General features: G+C 50.9%; 1 protein-coding gene across 2 annotated transcripts in view; it reads left to right on the forward strand.

Annotated features, from left to right (window-relative positions):
• VPS35L (VPS35 endosomal protein sorting factor like) overlaps positions 1 to 26,671 on the forward strand; it is a 476,592-nt gene that overhangs the window by 352,465 nt on the left and 97,456 nt on the right. For both annotated transcript variants that reach the window (XM_085629064.1, XM_085629063.1), the window contains one exon: positions 5,025 to 5,143. In XM_085629064.1, coding sequence (XP_085485190.1) covers positions 5,025 to 5,143 — 119 coding nt within the window. The remainder of the gene's footprint in view (positions 1 to 5,024; positions 5,144 to 26,671) is intronic.

Consider the following 26,671-nt stretch of genomic DNA (forward strand, 5'->3'; position numbering starts at 1 on the left):
GATTTACAAGAGCGATAGTTCATTGCTGTTTAACCAGGTAAGGAAAATTTTCGGTGAATGTACTTTATATGGCATTTGTATTATTATAAAAAATCCCACTTTGCATCACTATTTTCATATGTACTATCTCTCGTGATACTGCATAAACACGCAGCAATTATATGTACAAACTTTGCTTTTTCAATGCCTCTGCCTAACTTTCCTTATTGCTAGGACTTTCTAACTCATTTATTTGTGGCCGCAAGGTGTTTGCCGTTCCTACCTTCACAATTTTCAAACTAACAAACGCAATAAAGCTGTTAAAAATGTTACACTGTGGGATTTTTAAAAATTAAATGCTAGTAAGCACTGTTTAAAACTTGTTGGTGTAACCCACTGCTCCCCCGCTCAGACACTTTGCTGCAGCGGCTCCCGCTTACTATGCTAATTGTTCTATGGAGCCTGTACTTGTCCCTGCCACTCGCCTGTATGTTATCCTTCTCCCTCACTGCCTCATAATTGTTGCTCCATACAAACACGTTTCTTGGCGGCCGCAACGTGTCTGCGTCCTCCCTGAGCACCTTACAAACACTTACCTGCAGTGGCTCATGCTTACTACAGTTATTGTCTGCTGAAGCCTCTATTCGTCCATGACGCTTGCCAGCATTTTATTATCCTCCTTAACCGTCTCACCACTGAGACAGCAGCGCTACATTCTAAGATATCACAACTAATGTGCAAGAACTAACACAGCAAGGCTTTCACTCGTGCTATCTTATATAAATGTACTGCTTAAATGGACAAAGTTTGTTATGCTGTCTTAGTCACAGCTTATACCTTTATTTTAGCCCGTTTTTAAAATTATATTTTATCGTGCTGTTGTTTTAAAGGCAATCGCGTTATATCAATACATTATGTTAATATACTGCCATATGTTTTAGCCTTAATATACACACAGTGCTCTGCAAAGACACAGATAGCAGCGCTATCCCTCCAAATACCACAACTAATGTACAAAAACTGAGACAGCAGCGCTATCTCTCAAACGTTACAGCCCCTGTTAATAGTATGCCTTCCAGACAGAAACACACTGTACCTCCTACTCACACATACACATAGTTGTAATCAACAGTACAATTTATTTTTGGCCATAGCTGGTGCCAGCATTTTATCCTTCTTCTTAACCGTCTCACCACTAAGACAGCAGCGCGATGTTTTCAGATACCACAACTAATGTGCAAAGACTAACACAGCAGAGCTATCACTCCTGATACTACAAAATACACATAAAATACTTTACAAGTATAAAGACAGCAGCACTATCCCTAAAAATAAAACACCTGATGTGCGATAACTAAAACAGCAGCGCTATCACTCGTGCTATTTTATATATACGTAGTGCTTACATGAATAATGTTTGTTTTTTTGTCGTAGCCACAGCTTGGACTTTCTTTTTGGCTGTTTTTACAATTGTATTTAATTGTGCTGTGTTGTTTTAAGCCAATCACGTTATATTAATAAGTACTTACACAGCGCGGCGCGCACCACGCATTGTACATAAAATAAGATCTCTTATTTATAACACACACCCTTAAGGTCAGGTTTACATCGCCACAATTTTAGATCTAATTTTAAAATCACGAGTGCCAGCTACTGCAAAGCACCTATGGGCCTCTCATTTCCCAAGGTATGCTGCTGCAGTCTACCACAAGCGCTGTGTAAAGGATTAATATAGCAGTGCTATCACTCAAAATACCATGCTATTCTCACACGCATAGTAATGTATAACTAAGCACAAAGATAGCAGCACTATCTTTTTAAATGACAAGTAATGTACATGGACTGAAACAGCAGCGCTATTCATCCAAAGTTACAGCCCATGCTAATAGTACTCCTTCTTGGGAAAAACACACAGTGCCATAGTACTGTTTAGTAAACGTTATCTTAACACACGGGTCAGTGCGTCACTGTTTTACCAGGAAGGGCGCAGCTCGCTCTAAGACACAGCTCTCTCTCTGCTCTCGGCACTCTGGCCCTGCGCGAAGAAGGGGGGTAGCGTTATTGCTTACAAACCCCTTGTCTGTTCTCACAATTATGGTAACTTACTTTACACAGCGCGCAGCACACCACGCATTGCAAATAAAATACCATCTCTTATACTTTATAACACAAGCACATTTAATCTACAGGCACAAGTTTGCTCTGTCTCGTCATCCTTAAGGTCAGGTTTACATCTGCACCATCCACTGAGAGAGCAGCAGATGTTTTCAGATAACACAACTAATATGCAAGGATTAACACAGTAGGGCTAACACTCGTGCTACCTCAAAATACACATAAAGTACTTTAAAAGTATAAAGACAGCAGCAGTATCCCTCAAAGTAACACAACTAATGTGCGAAGCCTGAGAAAGCAGCGCTATCACTCGTGCTATCTTATATATACGTAGTACTCAAATAAACAATGTTTTGTTGTCTTAGCCACAGCTTGTACTTTCCTTTGGGCTGTTATTAAAATGGAACTTTTTCCTACTGTGTTGTTTTTAAGACAATCCATTATATTAATAATTAATTGTAAGATACTGCAAAATGTTTGAGCCTCAATACACGCACAGTGCTCTCCAAAGACGCACACAGCAGTGGTATCCTTACAAATACCAAATTTGATATACGAGCACTGAGACAGCGAATATCTCTCCAAGGTTACAGCCCGTGCTAATAGTATGCTTCCTAAGAACAAGCATTTGCAATGCAATAGGTCTCGCAGTTACACGAGTTAAAGCTATTGGCATTGTAAATGACAATGCCAATAGGCATTGTTATTTGCAATGTCAATAGCTCAAACTCGCGTAAATGCGAGACCTAATGCATTGCAAATGCTTGTTCTTCCTTTGTCATGGCGCTTCTACCTTCCTCTTCCTCCACATGTCTACTTATTCTACCTTTCCCTTTCTTGCACTGGGTCCAAGGATGGAAAAGGAAGTCATCCTCCTCAAAAATGAGTGCCGGTGACCACGACCTGCACCCTGGGCACAAATTACCAAGCATTGGCAAAGCCAAGATGTCTGGGCTGGCCGCCAGCCGTTTGGCTTTGTCAGTGTATTGTCATTGTAGATCTTTGTTGGGGTTACCCATCAATCCGGCCCTCATCAAGCTGGGGGTGGGGGGTGGGGGGGGAGGGGGGGACAACGGCTAAAGCAGAAATGGTATGGGTTTCAAAAAATACTAATTAGCATAGTAATTCCTCACACTTGAGGGAATTGATTTGCGTATGGATGTGGACCCTATGAAAGGGCAGAATTTCTCAGCGAAGCTAGCCATTTGCTGAAGGGGGCTGACCCACTGCCAAATGCTGTAATTAGTGGAAGAAAAACATGAATGACACATGAACAGACAAACGGATGTAGAGAGCTATCTGTAAGTAAGTATATTATGCGTAGAATTTTAATAAAATTAACCAGTTTTTGTTAGCGCCAGTCCTAAAACCTGGAAGACCAGATATACCACTGTGATCTGTATGTGTCTGCATATCAGTGCACTGTGATCTGTATGTGTCTGCATATCAGTGCACTGTGATCTGTATGTGTCTGCATATCAGTGCACTGTGATCTGTATGTGTCTGCATATCAGTGCGCTGTGATCTGTATGTGTCTGCATATCAGTGCACTGTGATCTGTATGTGTCTGCATATCAGTGCACTGTGATCTGTATGTGTCTGCATATCAGTGCACTGTGATCTGTATGTGTCTGCATATCAGTGCACTGTGATCTGTATGTGTCTGCATATCAGTGCACTGTGATCTGTATGTGTCTGCATATCAGTGCACTGTGATCTGTATGTGTCTGCATATCAGTGCGCTGTGATCTGTATGTGTCTGCATATCAGTGCACTGTGATCTGTATGTGTCTGCATATCAGTGCGCTGTGATCTGTATGTGTCTGCATATCAGTGCGCTGTGATCTGTATGTGTCTGCATATCAGTGCGCTGTGATCTGTATGTGTCTGCATATCAGTGCTCTGTGATCTGTATGTGTCTGCATATCAGTGTGCTGTGATCTGTATGTGTCTGCATATCAGTGCAATGTGATCTGTATGTGTCTGCATATCAGTGCACTGTGATCTGTATGTGTCTGCATATCAGTGCGCTGTGATCTGTATGTGTCTGCATATCAGTGCGCTGTGATCTGTATGTGTCTGCATATCAGTGCGCTGTGATCTGTATGTGTCTGCATATCAGTGCGCTGTGATCTGTATGTGTCTGCATATCAGTGCGCTGTGATCTGTATGTGTCTGCATATCAGTGCGCTGTGATCTGTATGTGTCTGCATATCAGTGCACTGTGATCTGTATGTGTCTGCATATCAGTGCAATGTGATCTGTATGTGTCTGCATATCAGTGCGCTGTGATCTGTATGTGTCTGCATATCCGTGCGCTGTGATCTGTATGTGTCTGCATATCAGTGCGCTGTGATCTGTATGGGTCTGCATATCAGTGCGCTGTGATCTGTATGTGTCTGCATATCAGTGCGCTGTGATCTGTATGTGTCTGCATATCAGTGCAATGTGATCTGTATGTGTCTGCATATCAGTGCACTGTGATCTGTATGTGTCTGCATATCAGTGCGCTGTGATCTGTATGTGTCTGCATATCAGTGCGCTGTGATCTGTATGTGTCTGCATATCAGTGCACTGTGATCTGTATGTGTCTGCATATCAGTGCACTGTGATCTGTATGGGTCTGCATATCAGTGCGCTGTGATCTGTATGTGTCTGCATATCAGTGCACTGTGATCTGTATGTGTCTGCATATCAGTGCACTGTGATCTGTATGGGTCTGCATATCAGTGCACTGTGATCTGTATGTGTCTGCATATCAGTGCGCTGTGATCTGTATGTGTCTGCATATCAGTGCAATGTGATCTGTATGTGTCTGCATATCCGTGCACTGTGATCTGTATGTGTCTGCATATCCGTGCACTGTGATCTAATGTGCTGTCAGAAGGCATCAGCGCTTCATCTCATGTCAAAATGTTGTCTTTTTTCAGTTGATTCCAATGACAATCTTTATGGCGGAGACACCAAGTTCTTGAGTGAAATAAACCGGCTGTGTGAGACGGTGATAGGGCAGATCCTGGACCACCTGAAGGCCCTGGGGAAGGATGAGGTATGGAGTTTTGCATGACTTGCATATTGACATGGAAGCATCATTGTGTTTTTTGACTTCCGCAACTGAATAAACAGCCGCGGAGTCCGCCCCCACAGAGGAGCGCTCTCCAGGGAACGAGAGTAAACATTTGCAGAGCCGCAGGCCTTTTATGGTTCGGCTTTTGTTCTGAATTCAAATTGATTTTTCCTCGTCCTTTTGTCGCCATTAAAGGATTACATGTGCTCCTGCAGCGCGTTTATTCCAAATTAGGTTTGCAGTTTATTCCGAGGCAAAATTGAATTCGCTGTCTTGTTTTTGTATTACTTATCGTTGCAAATGCATTTACTCTCCAGAAGAGGCTGCCTTGAAACTGCACACTTTACAATTGTATGCCTGCTATTTAATTATGTGACTAATGGTGTAGGCGAGATGGTCTGATCCCTGCTGGAAGATGCCAGCTCACAGTAAAATAAGGAGCTATTTGAATGGAGACTGCAGACCCATCACTTCGGCATTAAATGAAGAGTAGGCCTGTTTTTTTTTTTTTTTTTTTTTACAATGTATTTATTTCTATAAAGGAAACTCGACCTGAAGGTACACAAGGACACATTCATTTTTTGGTAGGCACGGAGAGATTAAGTGATTAGCCCACAATCACAGGAAGCTGAGCTGACGCCGAGGCTCGATCCTGGTTCCCAGCTCCAAAGTCGTCAGCTCTGGCCGTAAGGCCACATCCTCTCCCCAATATTTTCAGTTAAATGAACACTATTCTGTAGATCCTTACTTTGAAAAGCACCACCTGCAAAGTCGAGGATCCATGAAGCATTTTTATTGCCAGTCACAGAGGCACCTTGTAGCACCAATCAGAAGTGTCCTCACCCAAGAGTATAAATAGCGCCTTCCTGCTCCTACTGCCAGTTACTTTTTTTCCACCACTTGGTTCAGAGCCCCAAAATACTGTATCTGAAAGAAACACGTTAGTTAGATTCCTTACCTTAGAATATCCCCAGGCGTCAGGCTGGATCCGGAAAGATTTTTCGTCAGCAATACCCTTGCGCGTCGCTAGGCGTCGTCTGCGGCTACGCATCCGTCGTTGGCGTCGTGATCGCCGGGATGACGTCGTCTGAGTACTTAGATGCCGCCCTCGCGCGCTGACATCAGTTCTTCTTTTTCCCACGCCAGCAAGCGCAGATCCGGGAAGAGCATACCCTTTAGTCACTTTTTGACTAAACTTTTGGAACTTTTTTGGTTCCTCTTTCGAGTCGATCTGGTGCCGTCTTTGGACGACGTCGTCCCCAGGTTCAGCCCCGGTCCGGCGTCAGAGTGGCGCTGCCCGGCGCCGATGGATGAGCAATTCATCTGACCTTTCAGCCTGTCTACCAGGAGTCGGATGACGAGGACGACTGGGAGGGGTCTGAGGACCCTCTGGCACAGCAGTGCCAGTTTGATCAGGACTGGGCAGAAGAGCTGGGGGATGCCAGTGGTCTCTGCACCTCCCCTGACACTGGCTTCATCTCTCCTCCCTCCGTGGCTACGCAGGAGGGGCTACCTATTCTGTGGTGCTGCGCAGGGCTGCCGAAGCCCTTCATCTGGAGCTCCCTGCAGTGTCCGTGAGGACTAACCTCCTCACTGAAGTGCTTCAACCGCCAGTAAGCTCTTCGGAGCCTCTGCTGTAGTCCAATGAAGCACTGACTGACGTTCTGATGGGCACCTGGTCCAAGCCCTCCACAATCACTCCTGTGGACCGGAATGTGGCCCGGCGCCACCACCCTGCACCGGGTGACCCCACCTTTCTGTCGGTGCACCCCACCCCTGAGAGCCTGGTTATCCAGGCCTCTGTCCCAGACCGCCTTCCCGTCCGCTCCTCCGTATCGGGAATCCAAAAGGTTGGAACAGTTTGGGAAGAAGCTGTTTTCCTCCCTTAGTTTGGGGTTGCGGTCTATCAGCACCGCGTGCCTTTTGGACCGTTACACCCACTCCTTATGGGATACAGTGGCGGACATGCTGCCTCAGTGTCCAGAGGAGGCCCGGACACGGCTCGCCCAGGCTCTCGCTAAGGGGCGGGATGCAGCACGGTACTAGATTCGATGTGGGCTTGACACCACGGACTCGCTGGGTAGGGGGATTACAACGATGGTGGCGATTCGTTGCCACGCTTGGCTGAGATCCACGAATTTCTCTGGGGATGTCCAGAGCACCCTCATGGACATGCCCTTCGATGACCGTCGCCTTTTTGGCGACAAAGCGGATAGTGCGCTGGAGCGCTTTAAGGACTCCAGGGCTTCGGCCTAGTCCTTGGGCCTCTCGGCCCACGCCCGCAAACTTCCGCTTTTCGCCCCTTTCGTGGCCAAGGAAGGGGCGCCCCCACACGTCCGTCTAGCGACAGGCCGCAGAACCAGCCTCAACGCGGACGTGGATTCCGCCGAGGCGGAGCAGGAGGACAGAGAGCTGGTCAGACCACATCTGCCCCAGCAGCATCTGCCTCAAAGCCTTCCTAGTCTGACCTTTCAGGCCCATTCCACGCCAGTGGGAGGCAGGGTTCGCCATCACCTGCTCCACTGCCGTACCATCACGTCGGACAGGTGGGTGCTGCAATTTGTCCGAAGGGGCTACTCCCTCCCCTTCGAGGCGACCCCTCCAGCCATGCTACCGCAGTACCACCGCATGTCGGGGGATCACTTGCAACTTCTGCAGGAGGATGTTATGGCCCTCTTGGCCAAGGGGGCCATCGAGCGTGTTCCTGGCCCAGAAGTAGGTCGGGTTGTTATTCCCACTACTTTCTTGTACCCAAGAAGGGCAAAGGGGGCCCCCGCCCTATCTTGGACCTCAGGAGCATCAACGCCTTCCTCTGGAAGGAGAAGTTAAAAATGCTCACCTTAGCTCAGGTTCTGGCTGCCTTAGACCCCGGAGACTGGATGGTAGCATTGGACTTGCAGGACGCATATTTCCACATTCCCGTCCTGCCGGCTCACCGGCGTTATCTGCGGTTCACGGTAGGCCACGAGCACTTTCAGTTTACCGTGCTCCCCTTCGGCCTCACCAGTGCCCCTCGGGTGTTCACGAAAGTGATGGCGGTGGTCGCAGCTCATCTGCGCAGATTAGGGGTTCCAGTCTTGCCCTATCTCGACGACTGGTTGTTAAAGGCAGGCTCGCCCCAGGCAGTCGTCTCCCACCTCCAGACTACGGCCGGCCGACCTGCATTTGCTGGGGTTCTCCATCAACGTGCCGAAGTCGCATCTGAGTCCCTCCCAGAAGCTCCTTTTCATCGGAGCGGTTCTGGACTCGGCGCTGTTTCGGGTCTATCCTCCGGAACAGCGGGTTCGGGCTATTCAGGCTCTGATTCCGATCTTTCAGCCTTTATCCCAAGTTTTAGTCAGGTTGGTGCTGCGGCTGCTGGGTCTGATGGCCTCCTGCATCCTGCTGGTACATCACGCCAGGTGGCGGATGCGGGCTCTACAGTGCAACCTGTCCGACCACGTCCTTATCTCGGAGGGCACTGCAAGGCAGTTGCAGTGGTGGCTCACGGACTGCGATTGGGTCAGTGGCAGATCCCTCTCCCATCCCCAACCAGAGCATGTAGTGGTGACGGATGTGTCCCTCCTGGAATGGGGGGGGCCACATGGGAGAGGCGGAGATCAGAGGCCTCTGGTCTCCGGCAGAGTCCCGGCTCCATATCAATCTATTGGAGCTGCGGGCAATCCGGCTTGCACTGAAGGCATTCCTTCCCTCTGTTTGGGGAAGTGTAGTGCAGGTGTTCACGGACAACACCACCGCCATGTGGTATTGCAACAAACAGGGCGGGGTGGGGTCGTGGACCCTTTGTCAGGAGGCTCTGTGCCTCTGGACATGGCTGGAACATCAGGGCATCCCCCTGGTGGTTCAACACCTGGCGGGCTCTCTGAACGCCAGGGCGGACGAACTCAGCCGCCGGTGCATGATGGACCACGAATGGCGTCTGAACTCGGATGTGGCGCAAGGCCTCTTTCGGCAGTGGGGAGAGCCTTGGTTAGATCTATTCGCCACCGAAGAGAACGCGCAATGTCATCATTTCTGCGTGTTGGAATTTCCAAGGCGGCACTCGCAAGGAGACGCTTTTTGTCGCGAGTGGAGTTGCGGTCTGTTGTACGCCTTTCCGCCTATACCACTTCTGCCCAGAGTGCTGAAGAAGATCAGGCGTGACCGGGCCCAAGTCCTCCTTGTCGCTCCGGATTGGGCACGAAGATACTGGTATCCCGAGCTACTCAGTCTATCTATCGATCCCTCGATTCGACTGCCTCTTCAGGTTCGGGTCTTCCTCTTCAGGAGGACCCGAACCTGTCCAGCCTCCACCTCCATGCGTGGAGATTGAGCGGCGACAGTTGATGCCATTTGACTTGCCTCCTGAAGTCTGTGATGTCATTCTGGCAGCCAGGCGTCCCTCCACTAAAACGGTATATGCCTGCAGGTGGAATACATTTGTGGCATGGTGCACAGCAAAGGCTGTGGATCCCCTTTCCGCCCCTCTTTCTTCTCTACCTGGCCCAGCAGGGCTCTGCTCTGGGCACCCTCAAGGGATATCTTTCAGCTGTTTCTGCTGTTTTACGGCTTCCTGATCAGCCTTCTCTTTTCAAATCCCCTATTGTTGCTCGATTCTTTAAAGGCATTACTCATATGTTTCCTCCTGACCCTTTCGTAATGCCTCAGTGGGACTTGAACCTGGTGTTAACCTATCTGATGTGCGCTCCTTTTGAGCCACTTCATAACTGTCCTCTTCATCTTCTGACTCTTAAGACTGCTTTCCTGGTTGCCATCACCTCTGCCAGACGGGTGAGTGAGCTCCAGGCTCTTTCTTCTAAGCCTCCTTTCCTCTCTGTCCATCCGGACAAGGTTGTTCTCAGGACTCGTCCTTCCTTTCTCCCTAAGGTGGTAACTGCCTTTCACATCGGCCAGTCTGTTACATTGCCCACCTTCTTTTCGCCTCCGCATCCCTCAAAAGAGGAAGAGAGGCTCCACCGTCTGGACCCAAAACGAGCGCTGTCCTTCTATCTGGACTGCACGAAACAGTTCCGGGTGCACGACCAACTCTTTGTTGGGTACGTGGGCGCTAAGAAGGGTCGGGCAGTGCACAAGCAAACCATCTCTCGGTGGGTCATTTTGTGCATTAAGGCCTGTTATTCCTTGGCTAAGGAACCTCATGTCGGGCTGAGGGCCCATTCCACTCTGGCCACAGCGGCTACTACTGCCCTGGGCCGGAGAGTCCCTCTGCAGGAAAGTTTGTCAGACAGCAACATGGGCCTCGCTGCACACGTTTGCCAATTACTGCCTGGACAGCCAAGTCCGTAGAGACGGCTTCTTTGGCCGTTCCGTTCTCCAGGACATCCTGGTGTGATCTTGGTTTGCAGACCCACCACTGGGGTTGGTATTGCTGGGGTATCTATTCTAAGGTAAGGAATCTAACTAACGTGTTTCTTTCAGATGAACAAGTTACTTACCTTCCGTAACGATATATCTGTAAGAAGCATTTGTTAGTTAGATTCCTTACCGCCCCACCCATCCTCCCCGCTCTGCGAACTGACATCTAGGGTTAAGGTTATCCTTTTCAGGGCCCTAGATTCTTGGCGACTGTGTTGGTTTCTTGCATGGCTCTGCGTTCCTGGCGCGGAAAGCTGTGTAGAAGAACTGCCGTCCGCACGCGAGGGTGGCGTCTAAGTACTCAGACGACGTCATCCCGGCGATCACGACTCCGACGACGGACGCGGAGCCGCAGACGACGCCTAGCAAGGGTATTGCTGACGAAAAATCTTTCCGGATCCAGCCTGACGCCTGGGGATATTCTAAGGAAAGGAATCTAACTAACTAATGTTTCTTACAGATATATTGTTACCGAAGGTAAGTAACTTGTTCTTTTATTGCTCCCAATATTTCCAATAGTGTGTTACATTCCCATGAAGCCCTGTCCAGTCAAAACTTGAGGCAAAGCCTTCGCACTCTTTAAGTGGAAGTGAAGTCCGTGGTCAAAGCCTTTCTTCTCAAAGGAGTTGGTCCTGGTCAAGCGAAATGCACTATAATTGAGGTCTCTTCCAAAGACGCCAACATCTCTCCCAAATATCTTGGCGGTCGGCCAGCTGTTCTCCATCATCGGTCTTCCTCTTTCCAGCAACACTCTGGAAATGGAGGTCAGGAAAGGGCTTCAGGATCCCTTCGAGCTGCGTCACTTCCTGCACAATCATCAGACCAGGTTTAGGCCCATGATTAGCAGTAAACCAATTCCGGCTCGTATCAGAAATGAACCGTTACTTTCCTTGGACCAATACAAACTTTGATCCCCAGTATTCCGCCACCTGCCTGTAGCCTATGGTAGTATGGACTAAAACAGACTGATGAGCAGCTTTTAGGAATGGGCTACGCTGTCTGGATCTGTCCTCAAATGGATCTGAGCTTTCCTCTGGTACCCAGCTAAAACATTTGGAATCAGGCAATCAGATCAGCATTATTGAGTTTGGCCTGCACAGTGTCCCAAGATTCACCAGTATTCTGTTTACTGTTAAATAACTACAGAAGATTTTGGTAGATCCTCTAAAGCAGTACCAGATGAAACTCAAAATTGGCACTGACGGAACCCAAATGTTTTTCCATCACCCCTTGGGAAAAATCGATGAAACTGTGTACAAAACCTATGAAAGTATTTTTTTGAATTATACAACTATTTCTGATGGATACTCCTAACCACAGATTCATCCTGTATAAAATATTCCACAGGCGTCGGAATGGATCTGGAAGTTTTTTATAGCAGTATTGCCACCTGCAGCTAGGTGGCACAGTTCGGTTCCACCATGGCAGTGATGAAGCTTAGTCGTAGGTAAGCGCCACGCCTCCATGCTGACGTCCATTCTTTTCTTTCCACACCTTGAAACATGAACCCAGAGCTGCATTCCTTCTTTCAATGGTTTTTAATAAGAAATCTAATGTGCAAGGCAGTGATGTCCACTTCAAAAGCTAAAGGCTGTAAACCATGCAGTGAGTGTAGAAAACAAATGTATGTCACATCAGCACAAGGTGTAAATTTGGTGTTTGGGCTCGGGCACGACTCCAAGTCGTGAGATGAGTGCCCACTCATGCACCTGAAGACGATTGGGACTGGGAAGCTTTATATTGCAGAACACTGAAAGAAGTCCAGGACATCACATATGTTTTTCTCTCACACCTCATCGAGTACCTGCTTCTGCTATTGATGCCTCTCCTGCGAGAAGTCTTCTTCGCAGTTGAACTCCTCCTTTATGTAGAACTACAAGCGGAAACATAAGGCGAAGCAGGGCTCGACCCATCCCTCCACTCTCTTATCTAAAGAGAAGTTGCAAGGGTGCCAATCAATCTTGTGCCCAATCTCCAATTGAGGAGCCAGTTCCACAGCTGATCCCGATGCGCCTTAAGTTCACGGATCCATTGATGACTACGCAGCAGGGCAAGGCATTTAAGGAGGCCATGCTGCGTATCTTTAAAGTATACAAAAATGTGATGGATGGAATTCTTGAATTAATCTCAGCCAGTGGTAATTACTCGGCCACATCCCAGTCTATTGTTATTTTGCACACCATGCCACAAGTAATTACCAGTGGCTGAGATTAATTCAAGCTTTCCGTCACTTTTTTTGTATACTTTAGTGGTGTCCAAACTTTTACATGTTGGCGTCCCCATGTAAACTATCACTAGGAGATGCAGTCTGGTGGGAGTCCTGTCGCCTTTTCACTCCTGCCCAGAGTGCTGATGAAGATCAGGAACAGCCCAGCCAAAGTTATCCTAGTGGATCAGAGCTGGGCCAGGAGACTGTGGTAACTGGCACTACCTTTTGGGCATGAGCGTCTGTCCTCCGATCAGGCTTTCAATTCGGGAGGATCCTTGTTCCCAGCAGAAAGGCAGGGTTCTGAGCTTGAGCAGTGTCAGTTGGCTGTGCTTGATCTACTACCTAAGAATGTGAATGTCATCCTTTCTGCCAGGTGTCCATCTACACTAGGAACCGCTAGAAGGACCTTTTGCAAGCTAAACTATCAGATGTTGAATTGTGTTTTTTGTTTTTTGGCCCAGCAGGGCTTTGCTTTGGGCACTATTAAAAGCTGTCAGCCTGTCCTGCCTTCCCCTGCTCGAGCTTGGCTAAGCAGCAGGAGGACAGAATCATGTCTCTGGTTGGCAGCAGCCATGTTGTGCTATCCAGGTATAGAAGACTGGTACCTGGAGCACTTTGGGCCTCCCGGAGGAGCTTTACAGTGCATGGAATCATACCTCCATCACCATTTACGGTGTTGGGGTATGATTCCAACTAGTTTGATACCAAACACGACAGGGTCCTTTACAGCCAGTTTAGCCATCGCTTAATGACGCATGGCCAATCTATATATCATAATGGCTGATGCACTTACAACCCGGGAGAAAGGACTCTGAAGGTTGTAGGGGTGTCCTGCTCATGTAGGGGCACCCTCACACTTAGAACTGAGCACCCTGACTTCAGGTTTGAAAGGCCTGCTTTAAGGGTGACTTGTAGGTTTTAAGTGCAGTGACCCCAGATATAATGAAACTTATATCTGCTGTAAGTAGTGCTAGCACCAGCTTACACAGGCTTCAATGGCAGGCCTGTAGTCACAATTTAAGTGATCTCTCATGGGTGGCATAGTACATGCTTTAGCCTATGGGAGACCCCTGGTGTACCTATGCCCTGTGTACCTTAGTACCATATACTAGGGACTTATAATGGTACACCAGTACCAAATCTGGGATGTACCGAAGTACTCTCCAGAGTCAATTTAAGGGAGGAAGCACAGAGACTGGGGTCCTGGTTAGCAGGATCCTAGTCAGAAACAGCATAGCACCAGGCAAAAAGTGGAGGTAACCATAAAAGCAGATCCTACTTTCCTACACAACCAGCCCCCAAACGTAAGGATATCAGATTTACCTTTGCCCAGCTGAGTCTTCATTTTCTAAGTGGAGATATCTGTAGAGACCATCTGCATTGGCAAGGTTACTCCCAGGTCTCTGTTCCTCTGTTTGGTCCATCCCCTGTAGGGAAATGGACCACCTCAAAAGTTTGGGGTTTTCACTCTTCATCTGTTTAAGCCATAAGAGGGGCTTTTGGTCTGTCTGAACAATGAAGTGAGTGCCAAACGGGTATGGCCTCAGCTTCTTCAAGCCCCAGACCACAGCAAAGGCTTCCCTCTCAATAGTTGACCAACGTTTCTCCCTGGGTGTCAGCCTTCTGCTGATATAAGCTACTGGTTGATCCTGGCCCTCTGCATTTAGTTGTGTTAACACAGCCCCTACAGCTATCCCAGATGCATCTGTCTGGACAATGAACGTTTTAGAGTAGTCGGGGCTTTTGAGGATGGGAGTAGTGCACATGGCCTGCTTCAGGTCATCAAATGCCTTTTGACAGCTTACTGTCCACTGAACTTTCTTTGGCATTTTCTTTGTAAGATCATTCATGGGAGTCACAATGGACCCATATCCCTTGACAAATCTTCTGTAGTACCCAGTCAGGCCCAAGAAAGCTCTGGCCTGAGTCTGGGTAGTGGGAGCAATCCAGTCCATTGGAATGGTCTGGATTTTGCTCTCCAGTGGTTGAACCTGGCCTCCAGCTACCAGGTGGCTTAAGTATAGAACCTTGCTCTGCCCTATCTGGCACTTGGTGGCCTTGATAGGGAGGCCTGCCTTCTGCAGGTCCTCCATAACCTTCCAGGTGATCCTCCCAGGTGGATCTAAAGACATCTATATCATCTAGCTGTGCTGCACTATAGGCTTCCAGCCCTGTTAGGACTTTGTTCACCAACCTGTGAAATGTGGCAGGTGCATTCTTAAGACCAAAGGGCATCACAATAAATTGATAATTCCCACTTGGGGTTGAGAATGCTATTTTTGGCTTGGCATCCTCAGCTAGTCTGATTTGCCAGTAGCCAGGTCAATGTACTCAAACTTCGCTGAGGCCAAAGTATCTATAGGTTCATGTGCCCTTGGAATAGCTTGGGCATCAGTCCTAGTGACTGCATTGAGGCCTTTGTAGTCCACACAAAACCTCATCCCTTTTTCCACCCTTGATGTGAGGTTTTGGCACAAGGACTACCGGACTAGCCCTGGGGCTATCTGAAGGCTCAATGACCCTCAATTCCAGCATCTTTTGGACCTCTGTCCTGATGCAATCCCTGACATGGTCAGGTGTTCCTCTTTACAGGCAGGCTGTCACCTGTGTCCACTTCATGGATACACCAGATGGTCTGACTGGGTGTCAGGGAGAACATGTGTCAGTACTGATTAAGGACTTGCCTACAGTCAGTTTGCTGTTGGTCAGTGAGGCTCCCTGCCAAGGCTACTCCATCCACTGACCCATCATCAAGGTTGTGAGAGAGATTAGCAGGTAGAGGGTCACTCGCTTCCTCCTGTCCCTTATCAGTTGCCATGAGCAAGCTCATGGCAGCCCTGTCCACAAAAGGTTTCAGGCGGTTCACATGAGGTACCCTATGGGGACTTCTTGGAGTACGTAGGTCCACCAAGTAGACAACCTCACCTTTTTGTTCAAAGGTTAGTGTGGGTGCCATTCCACTTGCCTTGGAGAGCTGCTGTAGCCACAGGCTCCAACACCCACACTTTCTAGCCTGTCTGGTAAGCAGTCAAGACAGCCTTTTGGTCATGCCAATCTTTTTGGAGTTCTTGACTAGCCTCCAGGTTTTTGCTGGCCTTCATGTACTCAGCCATGCGTGAACACAGGCCATGGACATAGTCCACAATTTCCTGTTTAGGAAATTTGAAAGGTTGCTCTCAGCCTTCCTTCACTAGACACGATGGACCCCTAACTGGATGTCTAAGCAGAAGTTCAAAGGGGCTGTAACCCACCCCCTTCTGAGGAACCTCTCTGTAGGCAGAGAGAAGGCAGGGTAGTAAGACATCACATTTTCGCCTAAGCTTTTCTGGGAGTCCCATAATCATACCCTTTAGGGTCTTGTTGAACCTTTCAACAAGCCTGTTGCACTGTGGGTGGTAGGGTGTGGTAAACTTGTAGTCCACTCCACACTCTTTCCACATGGCAGTGATGTAACTAGACGTGAAGTTTGTACCACTCTCTATTAAGACCTCCTTAGGGAAGCCCACCCTGGAAAAGATTCACAGGAGGTACCTGGCTACTACAGGAGCAGTAGTGGTTTTAAGGGAAATAACTTCTAGGTACCTAGTGGCATGGTCCAGGACCTGCAATGTCAATCTCAACCCTTTCAAAGGGAACCCCAACCACTGGAAGTGGGATTAAGGGGGCCTGTGTGGTGCCACCTGACTTACCACTAGCTTGGCAAGTGGCACAGGAGTGACACAACTCCTTGGTGTCTTCAGACATATGGGGCCAGTGAAAATGAGGGAGAAGCCTGTCCCAAGTCTTCCTTTGCCCTAAGTGTTGTGCAAGAAGAATATCATGTGCTAGGGAGAGGAGGAAACCTCTGGGGTATTACCAACCTCCCCAGGCTTGAGGTCTCTACCCTCAGAGTACAGAAGTCCATCTTCCCAATAGATCCTATGTGACCCACTGATATTGCCTGCTTCTGCAGCAGCTTGCTGTCTGAGGGGTTCAAGAGAGGGGCAGGTCTGCTGCTCCAAACTCAAGTCTGCCCTGGAAGGCCCCTGCCCCCAAGAACTCTGCCTGAACAGGCCCAAGTTCCTCTGGGACAGTTCCTTCACAGGGACTGATATCTCCCTCAGGAGGTTGATATTCACTGGGAGTTTGAGAGGAGGGCAATTCCTTTTCCTTTCCTGCTTCTTCACATCCAGGACCTTGTCAGTGCTGAGTTGTTTGGCCTGAGCCCTGGTGACAGAAAACACAGTGGCAGAGATGCCCATTATCTCTGCATGAGCCCTTAACTCCACTACAGCCCAGGCAGACGTTACTAGATCCTTACCCAACAAACAATCTACAGGTAGGTCTGGAGATAAAACAACCCTTTTAGGTCCATTTACCCCTCCCCAGCTGAGGTTCACAACTGCCAAGGAATGGTCAGTCCTGACATTGCTAGCATTGATGACTTGGTACATTTGTATGAGAATGATCTGATCAGGGGACACAAGTTTCTCTGTCATCATAGTAACACTGGCCCCTGTGTCCCTGTAAGCCATTGTTTCTTTTCTATTGATCAAGGGCTGTTTGTTGTCTGTATTTGCTCAAGTTAATGGGACTTAGCAGTAAGGTGGCAAGGTCCATGCCATCATCACAGACTAAAACAGTCTGAGCTGAATTTTGACTCAGTCAGAACCCAAGGTTAACCCCACAAATCCCTTGGTTGCTGTAGTACCACTTGTACTTGTGCTAGGGGGAGCATGTGCTTTAGGGGCAGTGTAGTAGGAGTTTCCTTGGCCTTTGGACAATCTGCATCTCCTGTCGAATGGGTCTTTACCTTACAAATGTAGCTCCAAGGTTTGTTTTTGTCTTTCTTGGAATTTTGGGACTCAACCTCAGATGCAGGTATCTGAAAGAAACACGTTAGTTAGATTCCTCACCTTAGAATATCCCCAGGCGTCAGACTGGATCCGGAAGATTTTTCGTCAGCAATACCCCTTGCGCGTCGCTAGGCGTCGTCTGCGGCTCCGCGTCCGTCGTCGGCGTCGTGCGCCGGGATGACGTCGTCGGAGTACTTAGACGCCGCCCTCGCGCGCTGACGTCAGTTCTTCTTTTTTCCGCGCCAGTAAGCGCAGATCCGGGAGAGCTACCCCTTTAGTCAATTTTTGAGTAACTTTTTGATCCTTTTTGATCCTGTCTTTCGACACCGGTGCCGGTAGGATGCCTGGGTTTAAAGCCTGTACGGACTGTAGCCGATTGATGTCGGTTACGGACCATCACCGCCGGTGCCTGTACTGTTTGGGCCTCGACCACGACGCGGAGTCGTGCTCGGACTGTAAGGCCCTGACCTCGAAGGCTAGACGGGAGCGGTCCCGTAAGCTTCTCGAGATTCGCCACTCGGCTCCGCGCGCCTCTCGATCCCGGTCCAGGAGGAGGTCCAAGGATCGGTCGCGGAGCCGCAGCCGACGTCACCATCGGTCGTCGGGATCAAAGTCTTCGGGTAAGTCGAAGCATTCCAAGAAGTCCAAGAGGCGACATCGCTCTTCGGACTCCCCTCGCCGGTCGCGCGACTCGGTCGAGGGTCAGGGTGGTTCCACCCCCGCGGCTCCGTCAGAGCCGCAGGCGCCGCGTCCGTCCCCATACCCTCCGGTCCCTGGGACTAACGCGACGCCGGCGGAAGTCAGTGCCTTCCTCTCGGCCATGAGGAACCTGGCTCCGCCGTCGGAGCCCGCTGGTGCGCCTTCGGGCCCCGCGGACCCGACTGGGCTGCCTTGCCAGCCGGCGGCTCCGGCCCCGGCGCCGTTGACGGCTCCGGCTTCGACGCCGCAAGCGCCCGAGGGACCCGTTCTCGAGTCCCCGTCGACGCCGGTCAACCTCGTCACGCCTCCTCCACCGGCGTCGACTCCGGTTCCACCGCCGACGTCGACCCTGATCGACGTCGTGCCCCAGTTCAGTCCCGCTCCGGGCCCGGCGCTGGTCCGGCGTCGATGGACGCCGAGATCGACGCCGCTAGAGACACATTTTGTCTACCGCCCGACTCCGTTACTTTCTCCTCTACACCAGGAGTCGGATGATGGGGACTACTGGGAGGGATCCGAGGATCCTATGGCCCATCAGGCCCAACTGTCCCAGGACTGGGCAGATGAACTGGGGGAGGCCAGTGGTCTGGATACCTCGCCAGACACTGGATTCATCTCTCCTCCGACTGTGGCTTCGGAGGAGGGTGCTGCTTTCTCCGTGGTGCTGCGCAAGGCGGCCGCAGCCCTTGGGCTCGAGCTACCTGCCGTGGCTGTGAGGACGAACGTCCTCACTGAGGTGCTTCAGTCTGCAGCAAGCTCCACTGAGCCACTGCTGCCGTTCAATGAAGCCCTCACTGACGTTCTACAGGGCACCTGGTCCAAGCCCTCCACAGTTCCTCCTGTGGACAGGAACGTTGCCAGGCGCCACCGCCCTGCTCCGGGCGACCCCAGTTTTCTGTCCCAACACCCTACCCCTGAGAGCCTGGTTATCCAGGCCTCCACCTCCCAATCCTCTTTCCCGACCGCCCCGCCGGACCGGGATTCCAAGAGACTGGAGCAGTTTGGCAAGAAACTGTTCTCATCCCTTAGTTTGGGCCTGCGGTCTTTGAACACCGCTTGTCTCTTGGACCGTTATTCCCACTCTCTGTGGGATGCGGTGGAGGACGCGCTGCCCCTGTGTCCGGAGGAGGTCCGGACACGACTTACCCAGGCTCTGGCCGATGGGAGGGATGCCGCGCGACATGCCATACGTTGTGGGCTTGACACCACGGACTCGCTGGGTAGGGCCATTTCCACCACTGTGGCGCTTCGACGTCACGCCTGGCTGCGGTCCACGTCGTTTTCCGGCGATGTCCAGAGCACTCTTATGGACATGCTGTTTGATGGCACTCGCCTGTTTGGCGAGAAGGCGGACAGTGCGCTGAACCGCTTTAAGGACTCCCGGGCTACGGCCAAGTCCTTGGGCCTCTCGGCCCCGTGGTCGCACTCTTCCGCTTTTCGCCCCTTTCGTGGCCAAGGAAGGGGTGCCTCCTCACGTGCGACTAGCCACCAGCCGCAGAACCAACCTGCGCGCGGTCGCGGACGTGGTTTCCGCCGCGGCGGATCTGGAGGACGACTAGGTCAGCCCACATCCACCCCGGCAGCATCCGCCTCAAAGCCTTCCTAGTCCGAGATTTCAGGCCCATTCCACGCCAGTGGGCGGCAGAGTTCGCCATCACCTGCTCCACTGGCGGTCCATCACATCGGACAGGTGGGTGCTGCAAATCGTCCGAAGGGGCTACTCCCTCCCCTTCGAGACGACCCCTCCAGCCATGCCACCGCAGCACCACCGTATCTCGGGGGATCATTTGAATCTTCTCCACGAGGAAGTTTCGGCCCTCTTGGCCAAGGGGGCCGTCAAGCGCGTTCCGAGTCCAGAAGTAGGTCGTGGTTGTTATTCCCACTACTTTCTGGTTCCCAAGAAGGGCAAAGGGGGCCTACGCCCTATCTTGGACCTCCGGAACGTCAATGCCTTCCTCCGGAAGGAAAGGTTCAAGATGTTGACTTTGGCTCAGGTTCTAGCTGCCCTAGACCCCGGAGACTGGATGGTAGCATTGGACTTGCAGGACGCATATTTCCACATCCCCGTCCTGCCGGCCCACCGGCGTTACCTGCGGTTCACGGTGGGCCAAGAGCACTTTCAGTTTACCGTGCTCCCCTTCGGCCTCACCAGTGCCCCTCGGGTGTTCACGAAAGTGATGGCGGTGGTCGCAGCTCATCTGCGCAGATCAGGGGTTCCAGTCTTCCCCTATCTCGACGACTGGTTGTTGAAGGCGGGCTCGCCCCAGGCAGTCGTCTCCCACCTCCAGACTACGGCGGATCTCCTGCATTTGCTGGGGTTCTCCATCAACGTGCCGAAGTCACACCTGAGTCCCTCTCAGAAGCTCCTTTTCATCGGAGCGGTTCTCGATTCTGCGCAGTTCCGGGTCTATCCACCGGAACAGCGGGTCCGGGATATACAGGCCCTGATTCCCATCTTTCGGCCTCTATCCTGGGTTTCGGTCAGGCTAGTGTTGCGGCTTCTGGGGCTGATGGCCTCCTGCATCCTACTAGTGCATCACGCCAGGCGGCGCATGCGGGCTCTGCAGTGGGACCTGAAGTTTCAGTGGGCCCAGCATCACGGCAACCTGTCCGACCATGTCTTGATCTCGGAGGGCACTGCACAGCAGTTGCAGTTGTGGCTCACGGACCGCGATTGGGTCATGGGCAGAAGCCTCTCCCTTCCCCAACCGGAGCATGTCGTAGTGACGGATGCGTCCCTCCTGGGATGGGGTGGCCATATGGGAGAGGCGGAGATCAGAGGCCTCTGGTCTCCGGCGAAGTCTCGCCTCCACATCAACCTGTTGGAGTTGAGAGCGATCCGGCTTGCACTGAAAGCCTTCCTTCCCTCTGTCAGGGGAAGTGTCGTGCAGGTGTTCACGGACAACACCACCGCCATGTGGTATTGCAACAAACAGGGCGGGGTGGGGTCGTGGACCCTTTGTCAGGAGGCTCTGCGCCTCTGGACATGGCTGGAACACCAGGGCGTCACCCTAGTGGTTCAACATCTGGCGGGCTCTCTGAACGCCAGAGCAGACCAACTCAGCCGCCGGTGCTTGATGGATCACGAATGGCGTCTGAACTCCGAAGTGGCGCAAGGTCTCTTTCAGCAGTGGGGAGAGCCTTGGTTAGATCTGTTCGCCACCGAAGAGAACGCGCAATGTCAGCAGTTCTGCGCGTTGGAATTTCCAAGGCGGCACTCGCTCGGCGACGCTTTTCGTCACGAGTGGAGTTGCGGTCTGTTGTACGCCTTTCCGCCTATACCACTTCTGCCCAGAGTGCTGAAGAAGATCAGGCACGACCGGGCCCAAGTCATCTTGGTGGCTTCGGATTGGGCACGAAGGTACTGGTATCCCGAGCTACTCAGTATGTTGACCGATCCTCCAATACGTCTGCCCCTTCGGGAGGATCTTCTGTCGCAGCAGCAGGGGACGGTCCTCCACCCGAACCTGTCCAGCCTCCACCTCCATGCGTGGAGATTGAGCGGCGGCAGTTGATGCCATTTGACTTGCCTCCTGAAGTCAGTGATGTCATTCTGGCAGACAGGCGTCCCTCCACAAAGACGGTATACGCCTGCCGGTGGAATAAATTTGTGGCATGGTGCACAGCAAAGGCTGTGGATCCCCTTTCCGCCCCTCTTTCTGAGGTTCTCCTCTTTCTTCTTTCTTTGGCCCGGCAGGGCTCTGCCCTGGGCACCCTGAAAGGTTATCTTGCTGCCATCTCTGCCTTCTTGCGGCTTCCTGATCAGCCTTCTCTTTTCAAGTCCCCTGTAGTTTCACGCTTTCTAAAAGGCATTACTCACACGTTCCCTCCTGTTCCTTTTGTAATGCCTCAGTGGGACTTGACTCTTGTCTTGACATTCCTGATGTGCGCTCCCTTCGAGCCACTTCACAATTGTCCTCTTCGTCTTCTGACTCTTAAGACTGCTTTCCTGGTAGCCATCACCTCGGCTAGGCGGGTGAGTGAGCTCCAGGCTTTATCATCAAAGCCTCCCTTTCTGTCTGTTCATCCGGACAAGGTTGTCCTTCGGCCTCGTCCCTCCTTTCTTCCGAAAGTGGTGACTCCATTTCATCTTGGGCAGTCTGTCACCTTGCCCACCTTCTTTCCGCCTCCGCATCCTTCCAAAGAGGAAGAGAGGCTCCACCGTCTGGACCCAAAACGTGCGCTCTCCTTTTGTTTGGACCGCACTAAGCAGTTCCGGGTGGACGACCAACTTTTGGTTGGATACGTGGGTGCTAAGAAGGGGAAAGCTGTGCACAAACGGACCATCTCTCGGTGGCTCGTTTTGTGCATCAAAATTTGTTACTCTTTGGCTAAAAAGGACCCTCCTGTTGGGCTGCGCGCCCACTCCACTCGGGCCACAGCGGCTACTACTGCTTTGGGACGGGGTGTCCCTTTGCAGGATATCTGTCAGGCGGCGACGTGGGCTTCGCTACACACGTTTGCCTGGCATTATTGCCTTGACAGCCAAGTCCGGAGGGATGGCTTCTTTGGCCGTTCTGTCCTCCAGGACTTTCTGGTGTGATCTTGGTTCGCAGACCCTCCACCGGGGATGGTATTGCTTGGGTATCTATTCTAAGGTGAGGAATCTAACTAACGTGTTTCTTTCAGATGAACAAGTTACTTACCTTCGGTAACGATGTATCTGTAAGAAACATTAGTTAGTTAGATTCCTCACCGACCCACCCATCCTCCCCGTTCTGCGAACTGACATCTAGGGTTAAGGTTGTCCTTTCAGTCCCCTAGATTTTATTTTTGGCACCAGTGTCGGTCTTTGCATGGCTCTGCGTTCCTGGCGCGGAAGGCTATGTACAAGAACTGACGTCAGCGCGCGAGGGCGGCGTCTAAGTACTCAGACGACGTCATCCCGGCGCACGACGACGCCGACGACGGACGCGGAGCCGCAGACGACGCCTAGCGACGCGCAAGGGGTATTGCTGACGAAAAATCTTCCGGATCCAGTCTGACGCCTGGGGATATTCTAAGGTGAGGAATCTAACTAACTAATGTTTCTTACAGATACATCGTTACCGAAGGTAAGTAACTTGTTCTTTTGGGGCCCTTGTGAAGGCTCTTTTTTATCTTTATCGTTGTCCCCACCCTTATCCTAGGATTTAGAAGAATCTTGCTGCTTCTGGTTACCTCCATTGCCATGGTTTTTCTGCTTAACCCTGATGCAAACCATTTGTCTGCCTTCTTTCCCAATTCTTGGGGAGAGATCAGATCAGAGTTCACCAGGTACTGGTGCAAAAGTTGGTTCTAACAGTTATTAATGATGTTCTCCTTCATGATCAAATTGCACAATCCTCCATAGTCCTGTACCTTGCTTCCATGAAGCCAGCCTTCAGAGCCTTAATAGCACTGTCTACAAAGTCTACCCAATCCGGGGCGTGTGCCTTCTGTGTATCTCTGAACTTAATTCTGTATTGGTCAGTGGTTAAGCCAAACCCATCTATGAGAGCACTCTTCAGTACTCCGTAATTGTCAGCATCCTCTTCTCTAACAGCGAGTAGCTTATCTCTACCGTTGTTAGCAAAGGAGAGCCACTAGATAGCTGCCCACTGCTCTTGAGGGACCCTCTGAACTTTGCAGGCCTCTCCAAAGCAGTGATCAATTTGTGGATCTCATCTCCCTCCTCGTAAGGAGGGACTATCCTGCTCAGATTCCTATTGTCAAAATAAGTTTCTCTTTCTAGGGACACTGTGCTGCCACCATGGGCCTCTAGTCCCAATGTCCTCTTCGTCTTCTGTACTTCCAGGGACACTTTGTCAAGGACCAACTGATTTCTACTGAGCTTAAGTCTGCCTTTCTCAATTTGAGAATTTGGTATTCACTTTTGAAAGAGTTGCCCCTCTTCTTAGATATGGAGGTCCCTATGGAAGTGCCTGAAGCATTGGATTCTCTAAAGGAGGACCTCCTTGGTCTAGTCTGGACTCTCCCTGGAGGAGCAAAGGGGATGTCCTCTGTGCCATCTGCACTATTCCCTGAGGGGTCAGAGTTTGGCAGGTTAGAATCATTTGAATCCTCCTGCCCATACTCAGAATTGAGATCATCAGGGCGAACACTTGGTGCTCCCTCTCCATGAGTATCCCCACCCATATTATCCTGTTCTTCTGCCCCTACACGATGGCCAACATCCTGATGTCGCAGTTCTAAGAGCAGCTTAATTGTGGGATTTCCACCTGTATTTATCTTTCTAAGGCTACACAGGGTCCTTAGTTCCTGGAACTTTAGACCACAGTACTTAGCAGTCTGAGGTACACTGGTGTCCCCAATTAAAGACATGGTTCTAGGTGTAGAGAGGTGTTGCACCTACCTACCCAAGTGGGAACTAATCTCTCCGAGGTTGGAGAAATGGTGTGCTAGACCCTGAACTACCCAAACCTAAATTCAGTAGACCTACTTTTTTTAAGCTGTATCATATGTGCCTGATATTAGTGATGGTTTTTCAATTAATCCACACCAAGATTAGCTGGTAAAACAAGGCAGACTTGAATCCCACCGCTGCCACCAATGTGAGAAGCTGTCTTAGTAGAAGGTGCTCACTTATGTAAGTATAGCACCCTGCACTAATCAGACCACCCTTATGGTGATTCTAATGGTCTCAGACAACCTTAGAAAGATCTCTAAGTGGTAAATAAAACAGGTAAGTAGCATGTGTACACAGTGACCGCCAGGGAGAGACCAAACCATATACTAAAATAGTGGTATGTGAACCACGACTCAAATCAAGACTGTACCCAGAAGACATGGAAGTACTGGGGACTCAAGGAACCACCTGAGGTAAGTAATCAGGAACCCCACGGAGGCCGTATGCAGAGTGGGAACATGACTGCGGGCTCAATACAAGTCAATGGGTAACTTGCGGTTGCAATTTTAAAAAAGCACCCTTCCCTGTGAACCCTGAAGAAACCACATGAAAAACAGAAGGTTGTAGAGCCATCCCACCCTTGGACACCCCAGGAACCAGGATACCTACACCAGTGAAGCCGGGTGCATAGGTGTGAAGTGGTGTCGGAAGCAGTCATTGTATCCTGTGGTACCCAAAGGTGGATTCAAGATGACAAGTATCTGCAAGCAGAGGGGACAGAGTCTATCCCACTCAGAAGTGACCAGGTGGCGCGGAAGACGAATGCCCACGGATGTCAGGTGTTGCTGGAGAGCGGACGGTGACCTTGGAGCTGCAGCTGTGCAGATCAGGCGACGCTGTGGAAGACCAGGAGCCATTCTGTTCCACGTCGGATGTCTAGAGTTGAGGGTTCGCTGTCCGTCGGGAGCTCCAACAAGCCTTGGAAACTGCAACCATCATGGAAAGCGAAAAAGATAGTGTCTGGACCAGCAAGGTCCAGGTGACTCACCACAAGCAGGGGAGTCAGAGCAGGCCCTGAGCAATTAGGGGGACCCGCTAAAATCAAAGAAGACCTTTAAGAGGACCCACCAGGGGCAGGCACTAGAGTCACAAGAGGACCTCGAGCAGCTCACCAAAAGATGCAGGCCCACGATGCAAGCGCTGCGGTGAGGATGAAGATTTTGGTCACAGGGGATGATTAAGGTCAGGGCTACTTGGAGCCCGAAGATCTTTGAGAAAGAAAGCCAACAAGCCTTTGCAATGGCAAGTGGACGCGGTGCACAGGGGTCGGTTCCTGCGGCTCCGACGAGGGATATAGGCTTTACGCTTGGTGAAACGACAGGGCAGGCCTCAAGGGATGTGAAGAACCACCACCTGTGTTGCTGAGCCTTTCGGAGTCAGTGGGAGCCCAGGATCAGCAGACCTGTCAGCTTTGTTGCGGTGCCTGCAGATGCAGGGAAGTGACTCCTTCACTTCAAGGGATATTCCTTCACGTGTCTTGGATGCCCACAGGCCTTGGAAGGTTCATGTATGGTGCACAGGCAAGGACGTTGCTGCAGACGAGTAGGGCGACGAGACCAGGAGTCTTCCCAGTTGCAGCCTCAATGCCCAGAGCAAAGTCCAGAGTGCCCAGACGGTCGAAGAAGTGTTGTCTTGATATGAATCTTGCCCCACGACGAATCTAGGGACCCACCTACAGGTAAGCTATCAAGTACCCTAAGAAAAGGGTTGGGACGATTCAGGGTTCCTTCCCAGGGGAGGGGTTGGACAGTGAGGAGGATGTCCTTTGTGCAGTTTCGCGCCAGAGCGGGAGCCAACGGCTCCCTGAGCTGGTTTGAACTGGACTATGCTGGGAGGGCACCAAATGTGCCCCTCAAGCAGACTGAGTGGTGCTGTCAAGCGCTCCCACCCGGCCCCCATACACTAAACCCTGTCTGGGAGGTGGTCACACCTCCCTGTGACAGGATACCTGTTGTTCTGCCTTCCCCTGCTCGAGCTTGGCTCTGCAGCTGGAGGGCAGAATCGTGTCTCTGATCGGCTGCAGC

This window comes from Triturus cristatus, chromosome 10 (genome assembly GCF_964204655.1).
Source record: "Triturus cristatus chromosome 10, aTriCri1.1, whole genome shotgun sequence".
In the NCBI taxonomy this organism is placed as follows: domain Eukaryota; kingdom Metazoa; phylum Chordata; class Amphibia; order Caudata; family Salamandridae; genus Triturus; species Triturus cristatus.